General features: G+C 41.6%; 1 protein-coding gene across 1 annotated transcript in view; it reads right to left on the bottom strand.

The window, feature by feature from the left end:
• SND1 (staphylococcal nuclease and tudor domain containing 1) overlaps positions 1-13,423 on the bottom strand; it is an 840,361-nt gene that overhangs the window by 651,725 nt on the left and 175,213 nt on the right. The window contains exon 11 of the mRNA XM_077473541.1: positions 4,016-4,105. Within this exon, the coding sequence (XP_077329667.1) occupies positions 4,016-4,105 (90 nt within the window). The remainder of the gene's footprint in view (positions 1-4,015; positions 4,106-13,423) is intronic.

The following is a 13,423-nucleotide window of genomic DNA, read 5'->3' as shown; positions in this document are numbered from 1 at the left end:
TGGTTAAAAGCAGCTCTTCTTCCTCCTATACCCCACCCTTTCACACTTGGCACTTTTTTTGTGAGGGGGAGTGGTTATCTAGTTTTGAGAGCGGCAACCCAAGCAGAAGTTCACCCCCTTCTCCTGCAGTCTTCTGGGACACAGCACAGTTGTCAGAAGAATGCAGGATCATTCATAAAGTGCAGAGCTGCCCACATATGCACAGCTGGAAGCTAGGTGTGAAGTCGCAAGGCTTCACTATCAGTTTCCTAACTTAAAGTGGAGTTTCACCCACATTTTACATGCCTTACCATCCAGCACTAATGTGTTCCCTTAAAACAAATTGCCAGGATTTATTTTTTATTTTTGGAGGGGGATCACTTTATTTTAGCTTTTTTTCCTTCACATTCTCCGTAGTGGCCTCGCACATCATTTCTGGTTTTGCAATGTCTCCTGGGAGATGTGTCCCATCAATCCCAGGAGGTGATTGGCAAACCGAGCTATAAGCCATTATACTGCTCGTGCCACACTGCGCATTTGCAAGATGGGCAGGTGCATGCTGGATAGCCCGCATGCACGGAATCCAGTAAGTAATACACTGCGGCTTTAGATGCCCACACAGGAGATGGCCGCGGCTTGCTGGGACTTCCTAAAAAAAGAAAACTCTGCACATATACAAAATGGCCCTTAGTTTACAGCAGGGGCGCCCAAGCTTTTGAAGAGCGATGGCCACTTAAGCTACTTGGTAACCGGTCGCGGGCCACAATGAGTGGAGCAGGAGGACAGTTCCATGTCCACTCTGCATATGCAGAGCTGACACGGCTACAACCCGCTCTACTCTATGTACATTTACATCTGCGGCTCAATAGAGATGAATGGAGGGTCAGACCGAAGTGTCAATGGGCCCAAGGCTGTTTTCACACTGATGCGCTGTGGTTTACCCAGAGAGTACAGACAAGTTCACCTGTGGTTTTCCTGCGGGTTAGCTGTACTTTGCCATAGCCTTCTATTATATCCTGAGGGGGTGAGGGGGGGGTGCACTTTCTGAAAGCTAAACTTGCAAGTAATAATAGAAGTCTATGGCTTAGTGTAGATAACCCATAGGTACCTGCGGATCAGTTTGAAAGCAGCCCAGTAACCACTGCAGAACAGATATGCCCATATATACACTGATTTAATAAACTTACCTTTAACAGTTTTCCATTCAGGTTTCGCTGGCTGTTGTCCCAGGCATTGTGGCTACTTCCACCAGTAGCTTTTTTTTTTTTTTTTTTTTAATAAAGCTCTACCAGTGGATTTATTCACAACACTGATGCTCCGGGATGGCGGGTTGGCAACTCACAATCTGAGCTTGCCAACCTGCTATCCCAGAGCAGGAGGTCGTGGGCCACATGTTGGGCACCCCTGGTTTAGAGCATACCTTTAGTAGACTGCACCAAGCATTGTTATTATAAGGGTATTTTAATCTAGAAAGTTACATTTTAGCTGTGACACAGTTTTAAGATGCCAGCGCCAGGTGCAGACAGTTCTGGATCCTGGGGCAGGTAATTGTCCACATAATAAAAGTCAACAGCTACAGTTTTTGCAGCTACTGAACAAGAGGTTTGGGATCGCTCTGCGCAATACAATTGCACAGAGCAGGTAAGCTTAACAGGTTATATATAAAAAAAAAAAAAAAAACTATAAACATTACACACACATCTCAAAATTGGATCAAAAGGTTAATTTCAGTAATTTTAAAAAGTGAAACTCATTTTATATAGATGTGTTAAACACAGAAAGATACATTTTAAGCATTTTTTATGTTAATGATTATGGCTTACAGCTAGTAAAAACTAAAAATTCAGTTTTTCAGAAAACTAGATTACATAAGACCAATTAAAAAAAAAAAAAAAGGACTTTCAATACAGACATATTGGCTTACCGAAAAGCATGTCCGTGTACAGTATATTATGCAGCACAGGTCTCGGATAGTGGCTTTCAGCTCACCTGCATTGTTGGGTCTGGTGTCTCCTCTTCCTCTTGAGGATACCCCACAGATTCTCTATGGGGTTTAGGTCAGGCAAGTTTTCTGGCCAATCAAGCACAGTGATACCACGATTATTAGGCACTTCCCTAACCGCCCATTGTCATGCAACGTTCGCGCGAACACTGTCTCTTCGGTCAGGCGTCATATGATGTCCTTTGCTTCCGGCAGTATAGGGGGGAAAGCACCCGCCGCGTCTCTCTCGAGCAGATGCACGGCGCAATGTCTGCCAGGCACCTGCTATTGGTGACAGAACAGGAACGTAAACACAGATCCACATGCCGTCAGGGGAGGAGACAGATTGTGTGTTCCTAGTATACAGGAACACTGATCGGTCTTCCTCCTCTTGTCAGTCTTTTCCCCCCAGTGTTCGAATCACTTCCTAGGTAAAGTTAACCCCTTGATCGCCCCCTAGTGTTAACTCTTTCCCTGCCAGTGACATTTATACAGTAATCAGTGCATATTTATAGCACTGATCGCTGTACAAGTGTCACTGTTCCTGAAATAGTTTCAAAAGTGTCCACAGCAACATCGCAGTGAAAGGGGGGGAGGGTTGGGGAATCTATCCCCTATTTTGTAGGCGCTATAGCTTTTGTGCAAACCAATCAATATACGCTTATTGCAATTTTTTTACCAAAAATATGTAGAAAAATACACAGACCTAAACTGAGGAAAAAAATGTAAGAAAAAAAAATTGGGATATAGCAAAAAGTAAACATTTTTTTTCAAAATGGATAGGACTATTGTTTATAGCACAGAAAATAAAAAAACGCAGAGGTGATCAAATACCACCAAAAGAAAGCTCTATTTGTGGAGGGGAAAAAAAAATATATAAAAATTTGGTTACAGTGCTGCATGACCGCACAATTGTCAATGTTACAGTGCTGAAAATGTCCAGTATTGAAGAAGTGCAACCAGGTATTGGTACTTTTGGCAGTGTGGGCAGGTGCCAAATCCTGCTGGAAAACGAAATCAACATTACCCCAAAGTTTGTCAGCAGACGGAACCATTAAGTGCTCTAGAATTTCCTGGTAGAGGGCTGTACTGACTTTGGACTTGCTAAAATCAGTGGGCCAACACCAGCAGATTACAGGGCTCCTCAAATCACCGACCCTGGAAACTTTACACTGGCTTTCAAAAAGTTCTAATTTTCTGAAATACTGAATTTTGGGGATTTCACTAGCTATAAGCCACAATCAAAATTATACTACTTTGTGTGTAAATACACACACATACAATATATATACCTATATAAAAAATAGTTTCACTTTTTGAATTACTGAAATAAACGTTTCTATGATATTGCAAAAAAAAAAAAATCAGGTCACAGAGCAAAAAATAAGCATTGAAAAAAATCTTATATATAGTGTGTATTATATATATATATATATATACACACACACACACACAATATATAAGATTTTTTTCAATGCTTATTTTTTGCTTTGTGACCTACTGGGTAGATTACCCTTTAAAAGAAACAAAGCGAGAAGAAAACTTCCAAAAATAGTAGAAGTCCATCATTGTCACCAGAACATTGGTCTCTACGTTGGAATAATTCCCCTCACCTCTTGCTCTCAAATATAGGATTTTCCCTTTTTGTCTGCGACAATAGTCACCGAGAGGTAATGGCATCGCAAACGCGTCCTGCGTTTTGCCGCCATTCTGGAATCTGACCTGAATCAAGTGAGATTTTTATTCCCATAGCTCTGTAGAGGAATGCAACACACATTTGAAGGAGAAAAAAAAAAGGCCATTGACAGGCTCAAGGACAATATAGCTATGACGGAGTCTGTTTAAGCATCCAAATGTGGATGCTTTACCTCTATGCATGGCATTTGCTAGTAATATTTGTCACCACCTTAAAATTAAAACTACAGTGACATTGTAGGTTCCACGTACTAAAATGCAGGCATTGCAAATGAGACTAAGCTTTTCAGTGGAAGTGTATTATCAGGTTTGTACCTCATGGCAGTAAAGACAAATCAAAAATTTTCACATCATTCATACCTTCTTGCCAACGAGCTTCTTGCGCAGAAATTCCCTGGCCTCAAACATATAGGGAATGTCGTACAGAGGGCGGAGCTTCTTGTTCTTGTCCTGTGGGAATATAAGAAATAAATGTGGGTATACTGGTTTACAGTACACAGAAAGACACATTCTGGCCTCAAATCTTGTGGGTGAAAGTTCAAAGGCCAAGCGTTAAAAGTTACTAATGGGACACAACTGAGACCCAGTCAGCATATGGAGTGCCAACTGCATCACAAAAAAGCTACTACTGTACATTTTAGATCTTGAAATACATTACAGGACACAGGCTTGATAGTCCAAGGACCTTGGTTTATAGACTGGTACCTGCAGGTGATGGAACACTGGCAAAGCTTGTGAGGACACACCCCATTTAACCCTTTACCACTCAGTCTCCAGATATTTAGCAAGCACTGAGTAAAACAGGAATAGAGGGGAGGGTATCCCATGTCCTGTACTTAAAGGCATGACATTTGCAGGCAAGTCAAAATTAATTTAATCTTACATTATGTCTAAATACAGTAAAGGACATTGGCTTTAAATTAATAGGCCCTGGGATGCTCGCAAGCAATGAATGAGGCGGGTGAAAAGCTAGGAAAGCAGAACTGTGCCAACAGGCCAGGAACAAGGGTCAAGAGACCAAACTCATGGTTGCTGCAAAAACCTTGAGGCGGAAAGCAGTATTTGCAGAGCATTGAATGTCTACCTGGTAAAACTTGGAAAAGCAATGGAAAAAAATAAAAATAAAAAGATAAGGGCCTTACAATGCTGGACAACAAAGGCTTGATGTGATTGATAAGTTTGTAACTTAAAATAAAAAAATAAAAACAAACATGGTTTTGCACAGAGCAGTCCCACCCTACGAGACAGAGGTGAATCAAGTGAGACAACACTGAGGCTTTTGCACACCGTAGAAGCAAGCATATAATTTGAACCTCTAACATCAGGTGTATAGGAGCCTTTTGGCGAAAGTTTGCCACTGCTGCCTCTAACACAGTCTCCAGGTCCTCTTCACGCCTCTTTCCAACTCTGCTAGAGACATTGGGAGAAGGAGCCAGGTGGTTTTGAGCCTTAGACAGTGATGGCTGTATTAAAGCCTATAGTTGTCAGAAATTGTGACAGCTGCAGAAAACTCTGCCTTACTCAAGTAGGCCACTTGTTTACATGCCTGAAATGGAGCTAGAATCAGATGTAGAAACTTAAAGTATGGTCCTGCTCTGGTGAAAAAGACACCAGCAAAAATTGGGGAGTCAGAGCAGTAGGGTTACAGGACAACACCCTGGGGACATGTCCTCAAAAGCATTGCCAGCGTCTAATCAGTGGACAGTACTAACCCATAAGCCTGGATCCTGTACTGTAGATTTGTACTTTACACAGCGAAATCATGTTTGGGTACTGCTAAACATTATTTACAATGAATAATATTACACAACACAAGCTGATTTAACGGACGAAAAAAAATCAAATGCTATATATATATATATATATATATATATATATACACACACACACACACACATATACACACACACACATATATACACACACACACATTATATATATATATATATATATATATATATACACACACACACACACACACACACACACACACACACACTGGGGGGTAGTCCATGCCAAATGTGTTACAGCTAATCTCATTCTCCTACCAAATACGTGATAGGCCTGGAAGAAATGGATTGCTTCAGTGCCTATGCCAATAAATTAAACTGACCAAGGTTTCATTGTTAAAGTATAGTGATCTATGAGCTGGAATTACTGTACAATAACTACCATGGTGCACGGCTGCCAATGCCCAACATTAATATAGTTGCCAGCACCTTAATTTGATTCAGAGAAAATTGAAAGCTAAAGTTTAACCATATAAAAAAAAAAATTCAACAGCTTTAGGGAGACAACTCCTTTGACGTCACGTCCCATATTGTGCAGCCAAGCTGGATTCTGTAGAAATATTCACTGCACGGATGCGCTATACTCTTCTGGTTTTTGACTTTCCAGTGTTGCAGGGGTTAAAGCGCAACAAAGTTTAAAGTGAATGTAAACCTGATTCATGAAATTTGAGCTGGGCACATATCTGCAGTGTTTTCTTATCGCTCTTCAAAGCCCTATGTCCCGTACTATCAGCATCATAACTTGTGACAAGTTCTGTCAACTGTGATAAAATCTGCCTGAAATTTTTGTCAGGGTGGGTGCTATAAATAGATTAGCAGAGAGCTGGTCAATTCACAGCACAGCTCTGCAATTCTCTGCCTATGGAGAAAAGGGACCCCCCCCCCTCCTCAATCAGCTGTCTCACAGTGTCAAGACTCCCCTCCCCCTGCTGAAACAGGAAGTGAAAAGTCTAACACGACTTGCACTTTCTAAACCGTATATAAAGCTGAAGACAGCAGATAGGCATGTAAAACTTGTGTAGGGAGATTTGTTTTATCTCTATCATCTGAGGATGTTCACTTCACTGGGTATATGTGATGTTTACATCCACTTTAAGCATTAAACTGCAAGCAGGTAACTTTGTATTGCAGAAGAGACATGCCATGCCTGCTTACTGTCTACTGAATGCACAAAGTTATGCATGCGCAGCTCAGCGTTCAGTCCCACCACACTCCAGCTAAGGCAGACCAACCGCCTCCTATGCGTGGGAGGTAATTCCAGCAAACCCAACACCAGGGAGAACAGGAAGGGATGCCACCACTGCATAGCTGGGAGGTGAATAATTCTGAGTTTAGTGACACTTTTATTGCTTGCTTTAGGTCTTCCATGAAGCTGCTGTGAATAGTTTTCCCGAGGATTGAACCCCTCTTCCAGTAAGAAACATTCTCTCATGGCTTTCAATGCCTGTAACAATCTGAATTGAGGGCAGGTGGAGGGATCCTGCAAATCTGGTTCTTCTGTATTTACACATCATTGTACATGCAGAGAAAGCACAGAAAGGCGTTACTCAATGGAAGGAGGGAGGACGGAGAGGGGAGGTTCTTGTCGAGAGCTTTTCACTCCAGCATCACAGAAGACCCGTCCAGATCAATATCTGACTAAACTTCAGCTTTAATTCAGAGCAATTTCACCAAGCCATTTTCAGGAATAAATGTTCATCTTATCCGCAGTGCTTTATTACATGGCATACTTTCAGAAATTAGTGCAATTAGTAAACGCACCAGCAACTTGAAACCGAAAGAAACAGAGGTCTGCAGGCCTTTTTTTTTTCACAAAAAAAAACAGTTTGAACAGAGTAAAAAGTTAAATCACAAAAAAGCAATACAAGTTGGCTTGGAGCCATTACAGAGAAGACATGGGCAGCATCCTCCAAAATAGAAGGCTCGATTTTCATGCAACTTAAGTGCATTTACTCTTGAAACACTAAAACAGCATCCGGCTTCATAAATCCCATTTCTTTTAGTCTGCTTCTAAAAGAACTCAATTTGATAGTTCTGCTGCCAAAACATTTCAGGAAAAAAAAAAAAAGTTTCTGCTACAGCTGAAACATGTCTATTGCCTCACAAAAGGACTATGCATGAAATTTAATTAATGCTAAATAGCTTGTATTTTCACACTTTTACAGACGAATATTGGAGATGATTAATCTTTGCCATTTGAAGTAAAAGGATGAAAAAAATTGGACTAAAAAAAGAAATCTATACCATATAACAGAGGCTACCAACATTGGCCTTCTAAAAATGCTAGTTGCCTGCCTACGCCTGGCCTCAGTACTTTTAGGCTCCATGCACACTTGTTGAGATGCAGGATCTTGCGCAAAATTGTGCACTTTCCCAAAATGCACAAAAAAATGTGCTGCTCTTTTACAGACACGCAGCAGTGCCATTCGTTTAGTTACACACCCACACATCTTGCCAAAATTAAAGCATTTTCCAAAGCGCATGGTGCCACCGTACCAGGCATTTTGGTGCTGCATGGATTTTTAACCACTTGAAGACTGGACTGTTTTCCCCTTTTCTAGTTCTGGCCACTTCTCTTAGATGAGCCATAGACTGTTCAAATCCTGTGTGGGCAGGCTAAATGTACCAAGTTGATCTATCAACTTGGGTACAACCAGCCTGCTGTAATTACTTGCGATCATCGCTAGCGGCTGCTATAGCCACTAGTCTTCTCCCAGCGGAGACAGTTTCCTATGCACCCTGCCAGGAGAATGCAATGGCTCGGCAGGAGGGATTTCCCTGTCAGCACTGTGTGTTGACTGTCAAAAACACTTTTAAGGGCACCTTATATGCACGGTCTCACAAATTAGGGCATACCATTGAAATTAAACAGTGAACAGTGTACTCATGTGTTCTTTTCTCCAGCTGCAGAATTATCTTAAGCATAATGAGTGATACATACATATGGCATCACTAAACTACTGTACCAGTGAGGAGCTCTGTGGGCCCTTAAAGCCACTTCAGTTCTTGTCTATATCCCTTCGTTAAAGCTAATGATTTCTCAAATTTTGCTAGGGGAAAACATGAAAAACAAAACGCTTGCATTTTCTAGTAAATACTCCTGTTGGAAGCAAGAATAATCACACATGTTCCTTTAGGAACCATCATTATGGTATTTGCGTTAGGAGGGGTATACTTAAAAACAATGTTAACACGCATCTTGCTTTTAACGTCTTAAATAAAGCTTACATTTTCATTACTTGACAAGTTATGATGTTCAGAGAACTATAGCGTTTTATTTAGCTAGGAGCCTCATGTAAAATTGTAATTTATTAATACTCTAGTCAAAACATAATCAACTTATGACATCTGGTCACCATCTTGCAGCCTCTCGTGAGATCTGTGGTGCAAAATTCTGCTGCTCTCGCATGTGTAAAACTGACACTGCGCCCTGGTTCACATTGGAGTGATTTGACATGTCAAATCGCATGCCAAATGGGCAGCAATGGCACCGTCCAAATCGGTGCGCCTCCGCATTTGCGATTCTGCACTGATTTCCAAAAGTAGTTTCTTTACTACTTTTGGTGACTTCAGGGGGGAGATTTCCATTGACAACTGTGCAGCAACCTACACAGATGTCTCTGAAATCGCCCCCGAAGTCAGGGCCGACATGCGGGAATGAAATCATGCAAGTTCAGCCGGACTCCCACAATTTCATTCCCGCTGTCAGTGTGAACCAGGGCTAAAAGAATTCTGCAACTTCAGATTACTTTTTTGGATTATTCACTTTCGGCCTAGTTTTTTATAGCATTTAAATCTCTTGACTGAGTGATTTCACTCAGCTCTGCATGAGGCCTGTCTTTTAGACTCAAGAAAAGCATGGTTTCTTTGCCACCAATAAGTCGAAGAAATTACAAGGAAAAAAAAAAACCCTTGAGGACTTTTGATGCGAGATATGCTGACATTCCCAAAAGTAAAAAACTGCTGAGGCCATTAGAAAGCCCAATTATTGCATTAGTCCCTCTAGTGGATTCCACGACTAGGAGGAATCTAAAAACCAATTGTGAAAGTGGACTGTGGGAACATTTTACCATTGAAACTTACAAATGATTGTAGTGAATTTTTTCTTGTAAGTATGGAACGGGGGAAAAAAAAAAAAAAAAAAAAAAAAACCCTGTATATTGTGTTTGTTACCCCAACATTTCATATTCCTGATATGTGCCTGCTGTGCCACGTACTTGTATGAAAGTATCCTGCTCTCTTTGTATGGTTTCCTTTGTGTGAAATCTCTGGTGTTCCTGCCATTCCCTCTGCTCACATATTAAAAACTGACTACACTAAGCACAGCTTGGTCAGTTCTCTAGCTATGCTGCAAACTCAGCCTGCTCACCTTCAATGATCAGACTGGTGTGCCCCCGTAAGCTCCACAGAGTTGGGCTTTATGGCAGAGTGGTCAGAAGAAAGCCATTACTTTCTGCAAAAAAAAAAAAAAAAAAAATGGGCATGTTTTGAGTTTGCAAAAATGCTTGTTTTTGCGGGAGACTGCCAAAACATATGGCGGAAGGTGCTCTGGTCTGCTGAGACTAAAGTTTAACTTTTTGGCCAAAGAAAACGCTATGTCTGGCGCAAACGCAACACATCACCCAAACACCACCATCCCCACATGGTGGTGGCAGCATTATGCTGTGGGGATGTTTTTCAGTAGTCGGGACTGGAAAATTGGCGAGTTGAGGGAAAGATGGATGGCACTAAATGCAGGGAAATTCTTGAACAAAACCTGTACCACTTTGTGATTTGAGGCAAGGATGGAGGTTCACCTGCATGCAGGACAATGAGCCCAAAGCACTGCTAAAGCAACACTTGAGTGGTTTAAGGGGAAACATGTAAACGTGTTGGAATTTTAATTAGTTAGTCAAAGCCCAGACCTCAATCCAATAGAAAATCTGTGGACAGACTTAAAGATTTCTGTTCACAAGCGCAAACCATCCAACTTGAAGGAGTTGGAGAAGTTTTACAAGGAGGAATAGGCAAAAAAACCCAGAGGTAAGATGAGGCAAGCTCATAGAGACTTATCCAAAGAGACATGGAGATGCCATAGGCGCAAAAGGTAGCTCTACAGAGTATTCACTTTAGGGGGGTGAATAGTAAACAAAAAAATAATCTTCAAGGTTTGGGCATATTCTGTAAATTAAATTATGCAAATTCTCAATCCTTGGTAAATTCCAGATTATGAGGCAACAAAACACGAAAAATGCCAAGAGAGCAAATACTTTGCAAGGCACTGTACATTTAAGGGTTTTTCTTTTCATTTTTTCCCCGAAAAAAACTAAGGGGTGCCTGTAAATAAAAACATAGCAGCTTTGACTAAAGTTGAATAATGTCCTTGCTATAGGTGTAAGCCATTTATGTACCTTATAAAGCATGACCTGAAAAGGTCCCAGGACATTGTCAAGACAGTGCTAAGTGAGGCCCAGCTATTAAAGTGGTTGTAAACCTTTACAAACCACTTTGACCTTCAGATAAGCTTAGATTAAGACTCACCTATAGGTCCAAGAAATATCTCTTAAACCTATATGGTTTAGGAGATATTTACAAAAAGACAGCGCTGAAGACAGCGGTGCGCAAACACACTGGGCAGGCCGCAGATCGCAGCGATATGCCGCTCGTGTCTGCTCCCGTGCACATTCGCGGGAGTGACGTCATCGCGGCTCCGGCGAATTACAGCGCCGGAGTAGTGAGACCCAGAAGTCACTCCGGGATATATGGCAGCGGCAAACATGAAGACGGAGGACCGCTTCGGGGGCTTCGTTCTCAGGTAAGTTATTTATAATGAGCTAGTATGCTATGCATACTAGCTCATTATGCCTTTGCCTTGCAGGTTGCATTTTTTTTTTCTTTTTTTTTTAGTGCCTTTACTTCCTCTTTAAGATTCACCTTTACTATCACAGGAGTGAGCTTTCAAACACTATGCTACTGCATGCAGGGATGTTTGAATTCTATAAAGAGCTCACTCCTGTGGCGGTGAAGATAAACCGCAATAGCTTTGCCTCGCTTACCAATGTCCTGGGATTTGTCAGGTATGTAAAATGGCCTATGCCTAAATCCAGATAAAAATTCAATTTTGGTCAAAGTTGCACAGACTTGTTTTCATCTACAGACATCACTTATCCACATAGGCAGATTTTTGGTAAAGGTGAACTATGCCTTTAACTATTATAACAAATACTACACTGTGGCAGCCAAGTTGCATCTGTTCCAGCAAGGTACTGAGTAATCCCCACAATGCACCTCTATAGCATGTTCTGCATGTGCCCAAGAACGAAGCTGCTGCCAATAGTGTCTCTCCCCCCCAATCATACATATCCAAATTTGCATGGGAACAGTAAGACACGTGTCCATCAAGCAAGTAACTGGCTCACATTTCTTGTGCTACCTTTCAAAAGCGGTAGCATCCCCCTACACTGACTGCCTGTCATGAACCTGGGCTACAGGGAAAAAGAACTGCAGACAAAGCACTCATCATGGCCTATTTTTTAATACAAGGTGCACATTCTGCTTCAGTCTGCAAATGTCTGCTATGCTCTGGAAGCAAGGAGTGAATGCATGAATTAACTCTTCATAATCAAGTCCATGCTTTTCAGGCTTCCAAACTATCTGCCCAAAAGAGCAGGACAAAATGTTAAGCTCAAGCTGTACAGTTTCCATGTAGCTAGAATGGTTTATAACTGTCCCAAAGAATAAGACATATGCAAATGTTAATAATTTAGAACTTTGCCAAATTTACCTTTACAATGCACATATTGCATATCCACAGATGTACAAATTAATTCTTATCCACTGGTTTAGAAGATCCTAAAACCTAGAAGGTCATATCGGTCGATTGGGTGTTATGGGCAGACAAAGCCAGAGAAATTCATAAAGGAATGTCAGACATCCCTTAGAATTTGGGCCACCACAATGAAATTGACGAATTTAGTGACCAATTCGTACATCGCCACTGGGCATTCCCAACCAGTTACCCTCACCTACACACACAGTGGGCTGCATTTTATGTACTTTTAAGTATGTGCTGTTAAGGGCTGTGATGCAAGACAGACCAGGAACTCAAATCGTATCGTCAGTGTTCCCATACAAAATATAGGACCGACAAAAAATAAAAGAAATGAACACCAAAAGATACGGCTAGAGTACGCAATTCCCGTAGCACATCAGCTAGACCAATAAAATATATGGTTGACCGGTTATGCCCTGGCAGATGTGCATCCTCTTGGCATGGTACAGTGGCAGAGTTGAGGAGGGAGGAGTCCCAATGTAAGTGTGGCTTCTACCCCGCCTAGGGTTGCCACCATCTCTAAAATCGAACACAAATTACACAGGTTCTGTGGTTAAGGTGGTGATTAAAATCCCTTAGTGCCTTATCTGCATTAAATTAGCCTCATAACCTGTGTAATTAATAAAGATTAATGATAAAGAGCTCACTCCTGTGATGGTGAAGATGAATCGTAATAGCTGTGCTTCGCTTACCAATGTCCTGGGATTTTTCAAGTCAGGTATGAGGTATGTAAAATGGCCTATGCCTAAAGCAAGGTAATTATTCAATTTTGGTCTTCCTCCCACCCTAGGGTTGCCACCATCCCTTTAAAACCGAAAAGAAAATTACACAGGTTCTGTGGTTAAGGTGGTAATTAAAATCCCTTAGTGCCTTATCTGCATTAGTCTCAGAACCTGTGTAATTAATGTGTGTTTGGTTTTAAAGGGATGAGGTGGCAACTCTACCCCCACCCACTGGATTGTGGAGATCGACCGGGACATCCAGCCAACCTCAGAATGCGACACTGTACATGCTCACCATTGAGCCTGTGCAGCAAGAGGTTGGGACAAATGACATCACACACATGCTTGTGTCCCAGTGTGTGCACCTTCCAGTTGGAGCACTTATAAAAGGAGGGGGAAGCCCTGTGCCATGCTGATTTCTGGACTTGCTTGAAGAGGATTCTGG

Source organism: Lithobates pipiens, unplaced genomic scaffold, assembly GCF_037356315.1.
Source record: "Lithobates pipiens isolate NorthernLeopardFrog02 unplaced genomic scaffold, aLitPip1_a1.2 Scaffold_8, whole genome shotgun sequence".
Classification (NCBI taxonomy): domain Eukaryota; kingdom Metazoa; phylum Chordata; class Amphibia; order Anura; family Ranidae; genus Lithobates; species Lithobates pipiens.
Note: the sequence above shows the minus strand (reverse complement) of the source record. Positions and strands in the feature narration are given on the sequence as shown.